The sequence below is a fragment of the Schistocerca nitens genome, chromosome 4, assembly GCF_023898315.1.
Source record: "Schistocerca nitens isolate TAMUIC-IGC-003100 chromosome 4, iqSchNite1.1, whole genome shotgun sequence".
In the NCBI taxonomy this organism is placed as follows: Eukaryota; Metazoa; Arthropoda; class Insecta; order Orthoptera; family Acrididae; genus Schistocerca; species Schistocerca nitens.
The window spans coordinates 958,662,567-958,680,352 of NC_064617.1; the positions used below are offsets into that span (position 1 = coordinate 958,662,567).

General features: G+C 44.8%; 1 protein-coding gene across 1 annotated transcript in view; it reads right to left on the minus strand.

Annotated features, from left to right (window-relative positions):
- LOC126252866 (facilitated trehalose transporter Tret1-like) overlaps positions 1-1,868 on the minus strand; it is a 136,531-nt gene extending 134,663 nt beyond the window's left edge. Inside the window, exon 1 of the mRNA XM_049953821.1 lies at positions 1,707-1,868. Within this exon, the coding sequence (XP_049809778.1) occupies positions 1,707-1,764 (58 nt within the window). The 5' untranslated portion in view covers positions 1,765-1,868. The remainder of the gene's footprint in view (positions 1-1,706) is intronic.
- Between the last annotated feature and the right edge of the window lie 15,918 nt (positions 1,869-17,786).

The window sequence follows — 17,786 nt, forward strand, 5'->3', positions numbered from 1 at the left end:
TATTTCGCACCCTTGTGGACTATGTTTGAAGAAGACTCACAGACTCGTCACAACGTAGAAACCACAGAGGAAAATCAAACAATATCCGCACATAAAATATGTTACTTATCAAATGTCAGCAGAAAGCTCCCCGCTGTCTCAGTACTTGGGATAAGACTCGAAACAGTGAATATTGATACAGTATGATTCGGTTTGTGTGTTCTACATCCATACTCCGCAAGACACCTGACGGTGTGTGGCGGAGGGTACCTTGAGTACCTCTATCGGTTCTCCCTTCTATTCCAGTCTCGTATTGTTCGTGGAAAGAAGGATTGTCGGTATGCTTCTGTGTGGGCTCTAATCTCTCTGATTTTATCTTCATGGTCTCTTCGCGAGATATACGTAGGAGGGAGCAATATACTGCTTGACTCCTCGGTGAAGGTATGTTCTCGAAACTTCAACAAAAACCCTTACCGAGCTACTGAGCGTCTCTCCTGTAGAGTCTTCCACTGGAGTTTATCTATCATCTCCGTAACGCTTTCGCGATTACTAAATGATCCTGTAACGAAGCGCGCTGCTCTCCGTTGGATCTTCTCTATCTCTTCTATCAGCCCTATCTGGTACGGATCCCACACTGCTGAGCAGCATTCAAGCAGTGGGCGAACAAGCGTACTGTAACCTACTTCCTTTGTTTTCGGATTACATTTCCTTAGGATTCTTCCAACGAATCTCAGTCTGGCATCTGCTTTACCGACGATCAACTTTATATGATCATTCCATTTTAAATCACTCCTAATGCCTACTCCCAGATAATTTATCGAATTAACTGCTTCCAGTTGCTGACCTGCTGTATTGTAGCTAAATGACAAGGGATCTTTCTTTCTATGTATTCGCAGCACATTACATTTGTCTACATTGAGATTCAATTGCCATTCCCTGCACCATGCGTCAATTCTCTGCAGATCCTCCTGCATTTCAGTACAATTTTCCATTGTTACTACCTCTCGATATACCACAGCATCATCCGCAAAAAGCCTCAGTGAACTTCCGATGTCATCCTCAAGGTCATTTATGTATATTGTGAATAGCAACGGTCCTACGACACTCCCCTGCGGCACACCTGAAATCACTCCTACTTCGGAGGACTTCTTTCCATTGAGAATGACATGCTGCGTTCTGTTATCTAGGAACTGTTCAATCCAATCACACAATTGGTCTGATAGTCCATATGCTCTTACTTTGTTCATTAAACGACTGTGGGGAACTGTATCGAACGCCTTGCGGAAGTCAACAAACACGGCATCTACCTGGGAACCCGTGTCTATGGCCGAGGACGAATAGCGCGAGCAGGGTTCCACACGATCGCCTTTTTCGAAACCCATGCTGATTCCTACAGAGTAGATTTCTAGTCTCCAGAAAAGTCATTATACTCGAACATAATATGTGTTCCAAAATTGTACAACTGATCGACGTTAGAGATATAGGTCTATAGTTCTGCACACGGGTGTTCCACGTATCTGTACAACAACTGACACGTCACGTATCTCTCGAGTGTAAAAAATATTTCTGCCTGAAAATGTTCAAACACCACTTTTCGAGAACGGCGAAGTTTATGAAACTTATTGGTCGTCGAAAGTCATGCAGAGATGGGTAATCATTCTGCCGAAATTACCTATACTTGATGTAAAGAAGTCAGTACTTACAGACTGCTGTAAGTATTTACTTACCGGCCAGAACGGCAAGAAGCTGCCTCAGGACACCACTGAAGCGGAAGAGTTTGATCATTCTGCTGCGGGCGTTCTGCAACTGCCGGTCTGAATTACACGCCACTGGAGGCCGCCGTGCGAACCCTACGGACGCGTCGCCTTCACTGCGTCACTACCGGCTGCCGAGAGCCACGCAAATGAGTGGCGAAGTTGCTCGACAAGAGACGCGATAACGACATCGCTTACGGCAAAGGAAGCTATACGCTCTCGGCTATCGAGTTAATCTAAACGACTCTTTCACGTCACTGGTTGCATATAACGGCCGTGTCGGTTCCCTTACACAAAAGAAGCTCGAACTGTGGCAAAGAGTACTTGAAATACGTCCTTCAGAGTGGAAATTTACCACAGATACGAGAGACATTCATAAATGTACCTGCAACAGGCTATTAAAACTAAATGAGCGCTTGTAACTTCATGGCGCTTGCACTGTTAAAAAAAAGGAGACCTCGAAGGTCGCGTTGCGTCATTCGGTTCTCTCTTTCGTTCGTCAGCGTGTAAGCAGTAAGCGACTGAAAGGACGGCGTTATTGTGTCTCGCTCCACTTGCGGGTTACGTTCTGTGTTTTGCTGCCTGCAAGCAGAAGGAGTCTGTGCTGCCGAGATTCATGGTCGATTGCGACGTGTGTGCGGGGACGGGATTACGAGTGATGGTTCTGTGAGGGAATGGTGCGGAAACTTCAGGACTGGTGACACAGATGTGCTTGTAAGTGGTCGAGAAAAATATTTAGATGCGACTGAGGAACTTGTGCAGCACGTTGACTAAACTGTGCGTGTAAGACGTCGGTTCACAATTTCCGAACTTTCTATTGATGTGCCTGAGATTTCTAGAGCAATCCTCTTGAACATTTGATTGGTGACTCCATGGAGTGCTGTGTGCACAACGACCATACGAGGTGTGGCTAGAAAAAAACCGGACTAGTACTGGTGAAACAATAAAACGAATGCAATAAGGCTGAAAGTCGCGTGGCCTGTCACGTGACTCTCGCTCCGCCTACTGCTCGAGTTTCATCTGCCTCCTGCACTCAGTCTGCCCGTGGCGTCTGTTTTAAGTAGTTGACGTTTTGTCTGTGCGTCGGAAAATGTTGAGTGTACAGAAAGAACAGCGTGTTAACATCAAATTTTGTTTCAAACTAGGAAAATCTGCAAGTGAAACGTTCGTAATGTTACAACAAGTGTACGGCGATGATTGTTTATCGCGAACACAAGTGTTTGAGTGGTTTAAACGATTTAAAGATGGCCGCGAAGACACCAGTGATGACACTCGCACTGGCAGACCATTGTCAGCAAAAACTGATGCAAACATTGAAAAAATCGGTAAACTTGTTCGACAAGATCGCCGTTTAACAATCAGAGCAGTGTCTGAGTTAACAGGAGTTGACAAGGAAAGTGTCGAACAAGTTTACCGATTTTTTCAATGTTTGCATCAGTTTTTGCTGACAATGGTCTGCCAGTGCGACTGTCATCACTGGTGTCTTCGCGGCCATCTTTAAATCGTTTAAACCACTCAAACACTTGTGTTCGCGATAAACAATCATCGCCGTACACTTGTTGTAACATTACAGCCCGCATCTCGTGGTCGTGCGGTAGCGTTCTCGCTTCCCACGCCCGGGTTCCCGGGTTCGATTCCCGGCGGGGTCAGGGATTTTCTCTGCCTCGTGATGGCTGGGTGTTGTGTGCTGTCCTTAGGTTAGTTAGGTTTAAGTAGTTCTAAGTTCTAGGGGACTTATGACCACAGCAGTTGAGTCCCATAGTGCTCAGAGCCCTAACATTACAAACGTTTCACTTGCAGATTTTCCTAGTTTGAAACAAAATTTGATGTTAACACGCTGTTCTTTCTGTACACTCAACATTTTCCGACGCACAGACAAAACGTCAACTACTTAAAACAGACGCCACGGGCAGACTGAGTGCAGGAGGCAGATGAAACTCGAGCAGTAGGCGGAGCGAGAGTCACGTGACAGGCCACGCGACTTTCAGCCTTATTGCATTCGTTTTATTGTTTCACCAGTACTAGTCCGGTTTTTTTCTAGCCACACCTCGTATGTTAAATTAAAAGGAAGGTCAGCGTTGGCCGTAATATTGATTTATTGATGGCAAAATCGATTTTCAATCACATAGTGATCATCTTCAGTGCTATGGTGGACAAATTAAACTCATAGACACGGGTATCTAGTTATCATTAACCAAAGCTGAGAAGCGATCACAATAACTCAAATAACTCTTAAACATTGTTGCACAGAGGTTAGGTAACCACAGGTTTTATGCACGGCCAGTGTAAATATAGAGGGGTTCAAAAAAACGTATTCACTGTTTAAAAGTCCATAAATGGCAAACTAATAGACGGAGTTGTCTCATCTTTGGTAGTGTAATAGTTTTTAGTTCCGGCAATCGCCACACAAGCGTTGTATTGCGTTGTTTTGTTTTGTCAGATGACAGTCGCCAATAGTCAATGTTTTGTTATTAGTTGCACCTACTTACTCGAGTAAACATGGCTGGCGTAAGGCTTACATTCGATGAAAGGAAGTCAGTTTTGAAGTGGTATTTTAGTACGAAAACATTAATGAGGTTCAACGGCAATGGCGAACTTAGTATCAAACAGAGCCACCGACGCGTTTAACGATTCGTCGCATTTGAAGCCGAAGGCTGTGTTAAAGATGTACACAAACAACGATCTGGACGACCTGTAACAGTAACAAGTCCAGCTAACTCCCGTCGCGTGTTTAAACAATTCACTCGCTCACCACAAAAGTCTGTGAGACAGTTTGCCCGTGAAACTGGAGTGAGTCATTCAAGTGTTCGGCAAATTTTGAAGACCACAAAGTGGAAGTGCTACATCCCACGATTGCTACACGCAATGAACGAGGACGACCCAGATCGTAGAATGGAGTACTACGAGGGGTTTACTAACATGGTGCGCAACGATGAAGAGTTTGCAGAGATGACTGTGTGGTCTGATGAGGCACAGTTCAAACTCAGTGGTACAGTAAATCGCCACAATTGCATCTACTGGGCCGCTGAAAATCCGAACGTCCATGTAGACAAAGCCATGAATTTGCCGGGAGTAAATGTGTGGGGTTGTCTTACGGGGGCTTGATTGGGCATTTCTTCTTTGGCGGCACAGTTACCGGTGAGATGTACCTTCAGAAGCTTCAGACATCCATTTTACCTGCCATCCGAGACTTGTATGGAGAGGGAAGAGTTTACTTTCAACAAGATGGTGCCCCAGCCCACTACCAAAACCGTGTTAGGGCGCATCTCGAGAAAAATCTACCAGGAAGATGGATAGGCCGTAGAGGTGCTGTGGAGTATCCACCACGTTCCACAGACCTAACTCCTCTGGACTTTCACCTGTGGGGAACTCTAAAGAACGTCGTTTATCGACAAAAGCCACGCACATTGGATGAACTTCGAGAATCCATCGTACGTTCATGTGCAAACATCGAACTGAACACGTTGCAGTCAGTAGTTCGTGCTGCAGTTCGGCGGCATCGTTTGTGTGTGGATGTTAATGGTGAACATTTCGAACACCTGCAGTCATATCTTTAAGTTGGACTTTAAGCTACACTTTCACCAAAAATGAGACAACTCCGTCAATTAGTTTGCAAGTTATGGATTTTTAAACAGTGGATACATTTTTTGGAACCCTCTGACATTTACAAAAACGAAAGAACGGTTGACATTGTTTCAGCGCTACCATCTACATCTACAGCATACTCCGCAAACCAACTAATGGTGTGCGGTGGAGGGTACTTATTGTATCACCAACTGAACCCTCCAACCATGTTCCAGTCGCGAATAGCGCATGGAAAGAATGATTGTCGGTAAGTCTCTGTATACGCTCTAATTTCCCGAATTTTCTCCTCATGGTATTTACGCGAGATATATGTAGTGGGACGTAATACGTTATCCGACTTTTCCCGGAAAGTGCTCTCTCGAAATTTCAAAAGTAAATCTCACCGTGATGCGTAACACCTCTCCTGTAACGTCTGCCAGTGAGGTTTATTGAGAATGTCCGTAACGCTCTCGAGCAGACTAAACGATCCCGTGACGAAAGCGCCGCTTTTCGTTGGATCTTCTCAATCTCTTCTATCAGTCCTACGTGGCACTGATTCCAGATGGATGAACAATACTCAAGAATCGGTGGAACAAGTGCCTTATGTGCCACTTTCCTTGTGGATGAGTTACATTTCCTTAAGATTTTGTCCTACCAATCTGAGTGTGGCATCTGCTCTGCCCACTATTTGTTTTACGTGGTCATTCCACTTAAGGTCGCTCTGTATAGTTACGCCTAGACATTTTGCAGCAAATACTGTTTCCAGTAGCTTGTCATCAGTAGTGTAGCTCCAGAGTAGTGGATTTATTTTCCAATTTATGCCCAATTTGTTATGTTTATTTACGTTCAGAGTCAACTGCCAGAGCCGGTACCATTCATCAATTCTCTGGAGGTCATTCTGCAAATCGTTACTATCTTCGGGCGTTGCTAATTTGTGATAGTCAACAACATCATCTGTGAACAGCCTTAAACTTGGAAATTTGTGGTAAGCTCCTATGGGACCAAACTGCTGCGGTCATATTCCCTAGGTTTACACACTACTTAATCTAACTTAAACTAACTGATGCTTAGGACAGCACACACATCCATTCCGAGGGAGGACTCGAACCTCAGTCGCGGGGACACGCTCGAACCATGGAACAGCTTTAGAGAGCATCCGACACTTTCTACTACATCATTTATATACATTGTAAACAGTAACTATCCTATCACACTTCCTTGGAGTATACCGGAAATTACCTTTAAATCTGTCGATCTTGTTCCGTCAATAGTGGCGGGTGGAGTTCTGTTTGCAAAGTAGTGCTGAATCCAGTCGCAAATGTTATCCGATACTCGATAGGCTCATATTTTTTTCACTAAACGGCAGTGCGGGATGCTGTCAAATATCTTGCTGAAGGAACACTGCATCAACCTGAGCGTCATGAAGAGGAGACACGTCTGAACAGAATTGTGACTGAGGAGGACGAGGCATGGATGCAGTTCGTGAACTCGGCAACTCAGGAACAGTCCACATACTGCATGCACACTCATTCTCCCAATAAGTTCAAAAAATTAAGACAGATGGTGTCAAACCGAAAAAATTATGGATACAATTTTTTTAAGATTGCAGAGGAATTTTGACAATAGATTTCATGAAAGTAATGCGTGAAAATACTGTGACATCACTAGTATATTGTGAGATAATTTTCTTAAAATTCCGTAGGTCAAACCAAAACAAACGGCGCGGGATGATTACCGCAAGGAATCAATCTCATTCACGACAATGTGTGATCCCATGCTGCGAATCAAACGAAGTAAAAAGTCAGCCTTTATGGCTGGGAGATTGTTCTAAAAGTACCCCCTACATTCCTGAATTGGCACCGCGTGACTTTAATCTCTTGCCCGAGATCAAGGCCAGGCTGGCTCGCAGCACTTGACGATCAACGATAGGCTCTAGAAGGCTGTCAACAACTGGCAGAAGCACCAGGCGGTATCATTGTTTGATGAAGAGATAAAGGAACCGGTGTCACGCTACGTTAAGTTCTTGAACTTGGTTAGCGGTCATATGGAGAAATGTCAAGATGTATGTACACGCTGTACACAAAAAATCGTCTATTCCTTTTTTTAATAGCCAGTTAGAGATTAATTTACGAATAGCCCTTGTACAAACAACTACCTACGAATCGGTTGTGAATTGAAGTAGTCGGTTAGACTGTCCGCCAAGCATTTGAATTATGGTGCTGCATCAAGTTACCATTCACCAAATTAGTCAAATACGGTACCGCTGACTAAGAATCAGCATCTAAAAACTGTCGTCAGTACCAGCCTATCCTAGAGTACTGTTGCAGTGTTTGGCGTGACAGCACACAGCGAATGAATTCAGAGATGCTTTACTAGGATCGTATAGGCCAGTGTAGCCTACACGAAAGAGTAACAGAAATTCTCAGGGAACTTAAGGCGAATCATTTTAACAAAGACGACGCAGTTGCAGCGAAACCCTGTTGCCGTTTATTCGAAAATGACTGTGCGACCAACGTACATAACGCATAGGGATCACGGAAAATTACAAGACATATTAGGGGATGAACATAGGCATGTTTACTTCATTGAATACGCTAACTGATTAGGAAAAAAAAACTCATAACGTTTCGTACGATGCACCCTCCGTCATTTTTTGAACAGTAGCTCTCGGATTATTTATTTAGAGACAGACCAATGCTGTGGTCTGGGAAAGACAAGAGCTGCATCTCAACCTGGTTTTTTTCTACTTGTGTGTCATCTGGCAGTATTGATGTGGCTTGTCAAATTTCTTATTTTGTGCCAAACTCTTCATCATTTAGGGGTCCTACATCTTATTTTCTATACGTTCTTTCTCCATGTTCCAAACTCAGTTCACGCAGACAACTTTTTTCCCTGTATGACTCTCACAGACATTATAGAAGTTATTCCTTGATGTCGTAGTGCACATCGTACCATCCTATCCGTTCTTGCCCTTAGTGTTCCCACACATTTCTTTTCTGATCCACGGAGAAGCTCCTCAATTTTTATGTTATCAGACCACTTAACTTTTAGCGTACGGCCGTAAAACTAAATGTCAAACGCTTCGATTGTGTGTTCCTTACGTCTTCTTTGTTACGTCCGTCGTCCATTGTTTTCCATCGAAGATAGCAGGGTTTCTTCACTTTTTCTACTACACGGCTACCAATTTGCTATTAAGTTTGTCGCTAATCTTATTTTCGTTATTCCTCCGTTCTTTCTTCTACCTTTGGTTTGTCCATATTTTGGGCGCTGTTGTTGCCTAATCATCCCAATCAACAGGAGCTGTTATTCTTCTTCGGTTTCACTGAGGATAGCAGTGTCATCATCGATCTTTCTATTGGCGCCCTTTTACTATGACGTTTAAGCCCTCTTTAAAACAGTATTTTATTTTTCTTCTCTGATTCGAGTGCTTTTCGCCGTTCTTAACCCGCTTACTCATCTGGTATTGTTCTCTCTTGATTGTCTTACACAGTGTACACTACTGGCCATTAAAATCCATTAAAATTGCTACACCACGAAGATGATGTGCTACAGACGTGATATTTAACCGACAGGAAGAAGATGATGTGATATGCAAATGATTAGCTTTTCAGAGCATTCAACACAAGGTTGGCGGCGGTGCCGACACCTACAACGTGCTGACACCGATTTTTTATACACAAACAGCAGCTGACCGGCGTTGCCTGGTGAAACGTTGTTGTGATGCCTCGTGTAACGAGGAGAAATGCATACCACCACGTTTCCGACTTTCATAAAGGTCGGATTGTAGCCTATCGCGATTGCAGTCGAGATGACAGGCATCTTATTCGCATGGCTGTAACGGATCGTGCAACCATGTCTCGATCCCTGAGTCAACAGATGGGGACGTTCGCAAGGCAACAACCATCTGCACGAACAGTTCGACGACGTTTGCAGCAGCATGGACTATCAGCTCGGAGACCATGGCTGCGGTTAACCTTGACGCTGTACCACAGACAGGAGCGCCTGCGATGGTGTACTCAGCGACGAACCTGGGTGCACGAATGGCAAAACGTCATTTTTTCGGATGAATCCAGATTCTGTTTACAGCATCATGCTAGTCGCATCTGTGTTTGGCGACATCGCGGTGAACGCACATTGGAAGCGAGTATTCGTAATCACCATACTAGCGTATCACCCGGCGTGATGGTATGGGGTGCCATTGGTTACAAGTCTCGGTCACCTCTTGTTGGCATTGACGGCACTTTGAACAGTGGACGTTACATTTCAGGTGTGTTACGACTCGTGGCTCTACCCTTCATTCGATCCCTGTGAAACCCTACATTTCAGCAGGATAATGCACGACCGCATGTTGCATGTCGTGTACGGGCCTTTCTGGATACAGAAATGTTCGACTGCTGCCCTGGCCAGCACATTCTCCAGATCTCTCACCAATTGAAAACGTCTGGTCAATGGTGGCCGAGGAACTGGCTCGTCACAATACGCCAGTCACTACTCTTGATGAACTGTGGTATCATGTTGAAACTGCAAGGGCAGCTGTACCTGTACACGCCATCCAAGCTCTGTTTGACTCAATGCCCAGGCGTATCAAGGCCGTTATTACGGCCAGAGATGGTTATTCTGGGTAATGATTTCTCAGGATCTATGCACCCAAATTACGTGAAAATGTAATCACATGTCAGTTCTAGTATAATGTATTTGTCCAATGAATACCCGTTTACCATTTGCATTTCTTCTTGGTGTAGCGATTTTAATGGCCAGTAGTGTATATCAACAACACCTATCTGTAGCTAAGGGTTTTTGATTTAATTATCATTTCTTTCTAGAGAAGCTGCACGGTCATCAATGGTATCTGTTCTTTCGGGAACAGAGATGTTCGATTTTCTTTTCCATGCGTCTACCTACCATTTTCGTAAGCAGCTTGGATGCATGAGCTGTTAGGATAGTTTGATGTAAGCAGCGATTCTCCACTGGTGGGTGCAACAGAAAACTGCTCATGGATACAAGAAGCCCTTTATTGTTGTTTATTTACATTCGTTCAGTCTTCGATGCCGCTAATGTGGATCCTTGGCGAATGCGGCAAATACACCGACACGGCGCCTCCCTGTGTGTTCACCTCCCAGCGCCGTGCCAGCCTGGTCAGTCGCAGCGCAGACCATCTGGTGCATCTGCTGCTGTCGCAGGGTATGTCGAGTTTCCCAGCCGCAGCAGGCTGCCCGCGGGGTCGGCCGCCTTCACCGAGAACACGGCAGGCTGCGTCTTGCAGGGTGAAGGAGTCCCCAGTTTGAACCTCGGCACTTTCGGAGTTGGCCGGATCTCTGTACCGTCAGGAGCAGAGCTAACCAAGCGCCCGGGTCGAAGGCAGCGGTCGAAGGTTCGAGTTCCAGCAATCTTAGTGGTGGCTGCACCATTGACACAACGTTGACTGGCACAGGCTGGATGGGATGGCATAGTCCAGCTGTTACACGATGCCGGGCTGACCCCAGGGAGTTTACGTACAGCCGTTCAGGGCTGAACACGTGGAAGAAGCCTCAGTTCTTTCATGGAGAACAGAAGCGTCTCGTCAGTGTCCCAGGCCTGGCTGTTGCTACACAGCATTACGTTCAACTGTGCAAGCGGCCTGCTCTTGCTGAGGATGACAGCAGATCGCTGAATGTGGCTGACAGAGACGGCTGGCGCCCTGCATATTGTAACGCCTGGGAGTACAAATGGGGGTGGGGGACCCTTAAACTGGTTGTCGCTTCTGCTTTTCTAGACCGTGAGTCCTGTCCACACCACGTACCTGTTAACCCCGCGGCGGTCGTATTGTCCTGCTCCACACTGCTGTCGGCTTGCCTGAAATTATCTATCGAAATATGCAAGCGGGTTTAGGGGAGGCACTCAATGTTAAAACACGACACTGTCCTACGTCTGGTATGAACAACTGTATTCTGGGGCGATAAGAAATCACAGGTTGCACTATTTACACTCTAAGTCGTAACTGTTTATCCCAATTAACAGTCTTGATGATTATCTGCCCACAATATCACTCAGACGAGCGTACGCGTAACCGAACACGGCACGGATGATTGTTGATGATACGGATGCCGAATAATCGAACGAAAGTTCTTACGCTCGCCACGCATACACAGATTTCTTTTGGTACCAGTCCTCCTTGACACTAGTAATGTTATAACACTGTTCGTAAAGTTAATTTTTCAGTTCTCGGTTCTCACTTGTACGAGCGCGAGCGTAACCGTTGCGGCGCGGCTGATTGTTGATAATGTGGAAACGCGATGATCGAACGCACGTCCTCACGCTCGCTACAAGACACTGGCACTTGACTGCACTCTTTTATGGTTACTAATTTCTACTGATTCATATCAGTTCATTCTGGGAGACCGAACACGGCGCGGATGATTGATACAGTACGGTACGACACGCAACGAGAGGATATACGAGGGCAGTTCAATAAGTAATGCAACACATTTTTTTTCTGAAACAGGGGTTGTTTTATTCAGCATTGAAATACACCAGGTTATTCCCCAATCTTTTAGCTACACAACACTATTTTTCAACGTAATCTCCATTCAATGCTACGGCCTTACGCCACCTTGAAATGAGGGCCTGTATGCCTGCACGGTACCATTCCACTGGTCGATGTCGGAGCCAACGTCGTACTGCATCAATAACTTCTTCATCATCCGCGTAGTGCCTCCCACGGATTGCGTCCTTCATTGGGCCAAACATATGGAAATCCGACGGTGCGAGATCGGGGCTGTAGGGTGCATGAGGAAAAACAGTCCACTGAAGTTTTGTGAGCTCCTCTCGGGTGCGAAGACTTGTGTGAGGTCTTGCGTTGTCATGAAGAAGGAGAAGTTCGTTCAATTTTTGTGCCTACGAACACGCTGAAGTCGTTTCTTCAATTTCTGAAGAGTAGCACAATACACTTCAGAGTTGATCGTTTGACCATGGGGAAGGACATCGAACAGAATAACCCCTTCAGCGTCCCAGAAGACTGTAACCATGACTTTACCGACTGAGGGTATGGCTTTAAACTTTTTCTTGGTAGGGGAGTGGGTGTGGCGCCACTCCATTGATTGCCGTTTTGTTTCAGGTTCGAAGTGATGAACCCATGTTTCATCGCCTGTAACAATCTTTGACAAGAAATTGTCACCCTCAGCCACATGACGAGCAAGCAATTCCGCACAGATGGTTCTCCTTTGCTCTTTATGGTGTTCGGTTAGACAACGAGGGACCCAGCAGGAACAAACCTTTGAATATCCCAACTGGTGAACAATTGTGACAGCACTACCAACAGAGATGTCAAGTTGAGCACTGAGTTGTTTGATGGTGATCCGTCGATCATCTCGAACGAGTGTGTTCGCACGCTCGGCCATTGCAGGAGTCACAGCTGTGCACGGCCGGCCCGCACGCGGGAGATCAAACAGTCTTGCTTGACCTTGCGGCGATGATGACACACGCTTTGCCCAATGACTCACCGTGCTTTTGTCCACTGCCAGATCACCGTAGACATTCTGCAAGCGCCTATGAATATCTGAGATGCCCTGGTTTTCCGCCAAAAGAAACTCGATCACTGCCCGTTGTTTGCAACGCACATCCGTTAGAGACGCCATTTTAACAGCTCCGTACAGCGCTGCCACCAGTCGGAAGTCAATGAAACTATACGAGACGAAGCGGGAATGTTTGAAAATATTCCACAAGAAATTTCCGGTTTTTTCAACCAAAATTGGCCGAGAAAAAAAATGTGTTGCATTACTTATTGAACTGCCCTCGTACAAATACGTTTTCAGCAGCACTGCTCATTTTTAAATTACTTCTTGACGCACTTTCCTCTGAATCATTTACTTATTTTATCACTTTACTGTAATCGCACTTGTAGCAACACTTCAACTTCCATACTAACAATGCCTCTCTCATGCAAAGCTACACACTACACAACGTAACAGTTCCGAGTTGCGCGCCTGTGTTTTTTTTTTTTTTTAATAAATCTCATTTTGTTCGCTATTGTACGTTGCATCTGCTCGGGGCGGACGTCGTAAGACATTCGTTTAAGTTCGTTCTTCACCGATTAACTCAGTTTTTTTTATTACAGAGGGCAGCTAACCCTCCGACCGAACACGCTGAGCTACCGTGCCGGCGCGCTCGACTCTGCAGACGCGGCTGCCCGCAAAGATACTCCATAACTCAGCCAGCGATATGACACCACGCTTACTATATGACACTGAGACGTGGCTGTGGCCCATGTCGCGGCAATATTCGTCCAAAAGTCTGATAGTATGTGTCACCTCACAGATATTGCACACTGCCTAGAATAACTGTTTAGTTACCACTTTTCCCACTGATTTTAGAGATTGTTTGGTGGTATGTCTTCCAACGGTTTGTCAAACTATGACTCTGATACTGGATCTCCTATTTCCTCCAAGTCGACACTCATTTCTCCTTCCATAACATCAGCCCACAGATCCTTCCCCCCTCCCCCCTTCCCCTCCCCTCCCCCTCCCGCAGAGGCCATCTAACCACTCTTTTCACTTATCAGCCATCTCTTCTGTGTTTATGAGTGGAATTCCTTTTGCACTCTGAATGTTAACGCCTTTGTTTTTGCATTCTCTGAAATTTATTTCAATATACTGCGTGCTGAATCCTGTTCTTCCGACGACCATTTCCATTCTGATATCTTCACATTTTTCTTGCAGCCATTTCGCTTTACCTTTCCTACACTTCCCATTGCTTTCCTTCCTAAGTTATGTTGCTGTATCCCTTTCGTCTACTGAATGCCTTTGCCTTTCCTTCTTTCATCAATCAACTGAAGTACTTTTTTCTATCATCGAAAGTTTCTTCGTAGTTACCTTCTTCACATCTATTCACATCTATATTCGTTTGTCGAACTACTGAGATTCCTCTTCACTTTAATCGCCTACTGTGTCATTCATTGTGCAGTGCCTATAATCTCAGAGAAATTCAAGGTGATAAAGTGTCCATCGACCTTCGGAATGGGTTTTCACAGCTGAAAGAACATTGAGTCAGTTATGTGATTGCATTGCAGTCTTCATAGAACTCTCTACATCGATCTTAATGGTGTTCGCGGTATATTCCCTATATACGGAACTAGCTCTGCAGATGACAAAGAAATTGAAGAAATGTATGATGAAATAAAAGAAATTATTCAGATCGTGAAGGGAGACGAAAATTTAATAGTCATGGGTGACTGGAATTCGAGTGTAGGAAAAGGGAGAGAAGGAAACATAGTAGGTGAATATGGATGGGGCTAAGAAATGAAAGAGGAAGCCGCCTGGTAGAATTTTGCACAGAGCACAACATCATCATAGCTAACACTTGGTTTAAGAATCAAGAAAGAAGGTTGTATACATGGAAGAACCCTGGAGATACTAAAAGGTATCAGATAGATTATATAATGGTAAGACAGAGGTTTAGGAATCAGGTTTTAAATTGTAAGACATTTCCAGGGGCAGATGTGGACTCTGACCACAATCTATTGGTTATGACCTGTAGATTAAAACTGAAGAAACTGCAAAAAGGTGGGAATTTAAGGAGATGGAACCTGGATAAACTGAAAGAACCAGAGGTTGTACAGAGTTTCAGGGAGAGCATAAGGGAACAATTGACAGGAATGGGGGAAAGAAATACGGTAGAAGAAGAATGGGTAGCTTTGAGGGATGAAGTAGTGAAGGCACCAGAGGATCAAGTAGGTAAAAAGACGAGGGCTAGTAGAAATCCTTGGGTAACAGAAGAAATATTGAATTTAATTGATGAAAGGAGAAAATATATAACTGCAGTAAATGAAGCAGGCAAAAAGGAATACAAACGTCTCAAAAATGAGATAGACAGGAAGTGCAAAATGGCTAAGCAGGGATGGCTAGAGGACAAATGTAAGGATGTAGAGGCTTATCTCACTACGGGTAAGATAGATACTGCCTACAGGAAAATTAAAGAGACCTTTGGAAATAAGAGAACGACTTGTATGAATATCAAAAGCTCAGATGGAAACCCAGTTCTAAGCAAAGAAGGGAAAGCAGTAAGGTGGAAGGATTATATAGAGGGTCTATACAAGGGCGATGTGATGATGAGTCCCATATTTCTTTACAGAGCGTAGGGGAGCGACGCGGGAGAACCGCGCCGCCTTACTAGGCAACGTCCTAGTGGAGGTGGTTTGCCATTGCCTTCCTCCGACCGTAATGGGGATAAATGTTGATGATGAAGACGACACAATAACACCCAGTCATCTCGAGGGAGGAAAAATTCCTGACCCCGCCGGGAATCGAACACGGGACTCCGTGCTCGGGAAGCGAGAACGCTACCGCGAGACCACGAGGGGCGGACACAAGGGCGATGTACTTGAGGACAATATTATGGAAATGGAAGAGGATGTAGATGAAGATGAAATGGGAGATACGATACTGCGTCAAGAGTTTGACAGAGAGTCGAAACAAGGCCCCCGGAGTAGACAACATTCCATTGGAACTACTGACGGCCTTGGGAGAGCCAGTCCTGACAAAACTCTACCATCTGGTGAGCAAGATGTATGAAACAGGCGAAATACCCTCAGACTTCAAGAAGAATATAATAATCCCAATCCCAAAGAAAGCAGGTGTTGACAGATGTGAAAATTACCGAACTATCAGTTTAATAAGTCACAGCTGCAAAATACTAACACGAATTCTTTACAGACGAATGGAAAAACTAGTAGAAGCCAACCTCGGGGAAGATCAGTTTGGATTCCGTAGAAACACTGGAACACGTGAGGCAATACTGACCTTACGACTTATCTTAGAAGAAAGATTAAGGAAAGGCAAACCTACGTTTCTAGCTTTTGTAGACTTAGAGAAAGCTTTTGACAATGTTGACTGGAATACTCTCTTTCAAATTCCAAAGGTGGCAGGGGTAAAATACAGGGAGCGAAAGGCTATTTACAATTTGTACAGAAACCAGATGGCAGTTATAAGAGTCGAGGGACATGAAAGGGAAGCAGTGGTTGGGAAGGGAGTAAGACAGGGTTGTAGCCTCTCCCCGATGTTGTTCAATCTGTATATTGAGCAAGCAGTAAAGGAAACAAAAGAAAAATTCGGAGTAGGTATTAAAATTCATGGAGAAGAAGTAAAAACTTTGAGGTTCGCCGATGACATTGTAATTCTGTCAGAGACAGCAAAGGACTTGGAAGAGCAGTTGAATGGAATAGACAGTGTCTTGAAAGGAGGACATAAGATGAACATCAACAACAGCAAAACGAGGATAATGGAATGTAGTCGAATTAAGTCGGGTGATCCTGAGGGAATTAGATTAGGAAATGAGACACTTAAAGTAGTAAAGGAGTTTTGCTATTTGGGGAGCAAAATAACTGATGATGGTCGAAGTAGAGAGGATATAAAATGTAGACTGGCAATGGCAAGGAAATCGTTTCTGAAGAAGAGAACTTTGTTAACATCGAGTATAGATTTAAGTGTCAGGAAGTCATTTCTGAAAGTGTTTGTATGGAGTGTAGCCATGTATGGAAGTGAAACATGGACGATAAATAGTTTGGACAAGAAGAGAATAGAAGCTTTCGAAATGTGGTGCTACAGAAGAATGCTGAAGATTAGATGGGTAGATCATATGACTAATGAGGAAGTATTGAATTGGATTGGGGAGAAGAGAAGTTTGTGGCACAACTTGACCAGAAGACGGGATCGGTTGGTAGGGCATGTTCTGAGGCATCAAGGGATCACCAGTTTAGTATTGGAGAGCAGCGTGGAGGGTAAAAATCGTAGAAGGAGACCAAGAGATGAATACACTAAGCAGATTCAGAGGGATGTAGGTTGCAGTAGGTACTGGGAGATGAAGAAGCTTGCACAGGATAGAGTAGCATGGAGAACTGCATCAAACCAATCTCAGGACTGAAGACCACAACAACAACAACAACATACGGAAGTTCCACGAGACCGTTCGCTTACTATGAAGTTGAATTTTGTGAGTTCGAAACGCAAGAAAACTGTATCGAAACGCAGGAAGGCATGAAGAAAATCGTTGCTCTGATCACAAATCGGCATTTGATCCTCAGCGTAATCAGTTATAATCCACTGCCCACAAATAGGCGAAAAGACTGAATACTGTTTAATTTCACCACAGGCGTTGATATGTTCGAGAAGTATTCGATATCCGATTTAAACTGCTTGGTAATTTTTATTTATTTATTTAGCATTGCTTGCACTCTTCAACCTCATCACATATAATCCAGTGGTTGGAAGTAGTCCTCCACAAACAAAAGAAGTTGTAAGTTGCAGTAATTTGACAGTAATTTTGTATTTTATTGAACTGGGGACATAAAAGCGACGGAGAGGCTTCGTCCCCGCCGTAGCCCTCCGTGGTACACTACCCCGCAACAGGCTGCAGCAGTCCACCCACCCCACCGCCGCACCACACCGAACCCAGGGTTATTGCGCGGTTCGGCCCCCAGTGGATTCGCCTCCCCCCCCCCCCGCCCCCATCTCCCGGGAA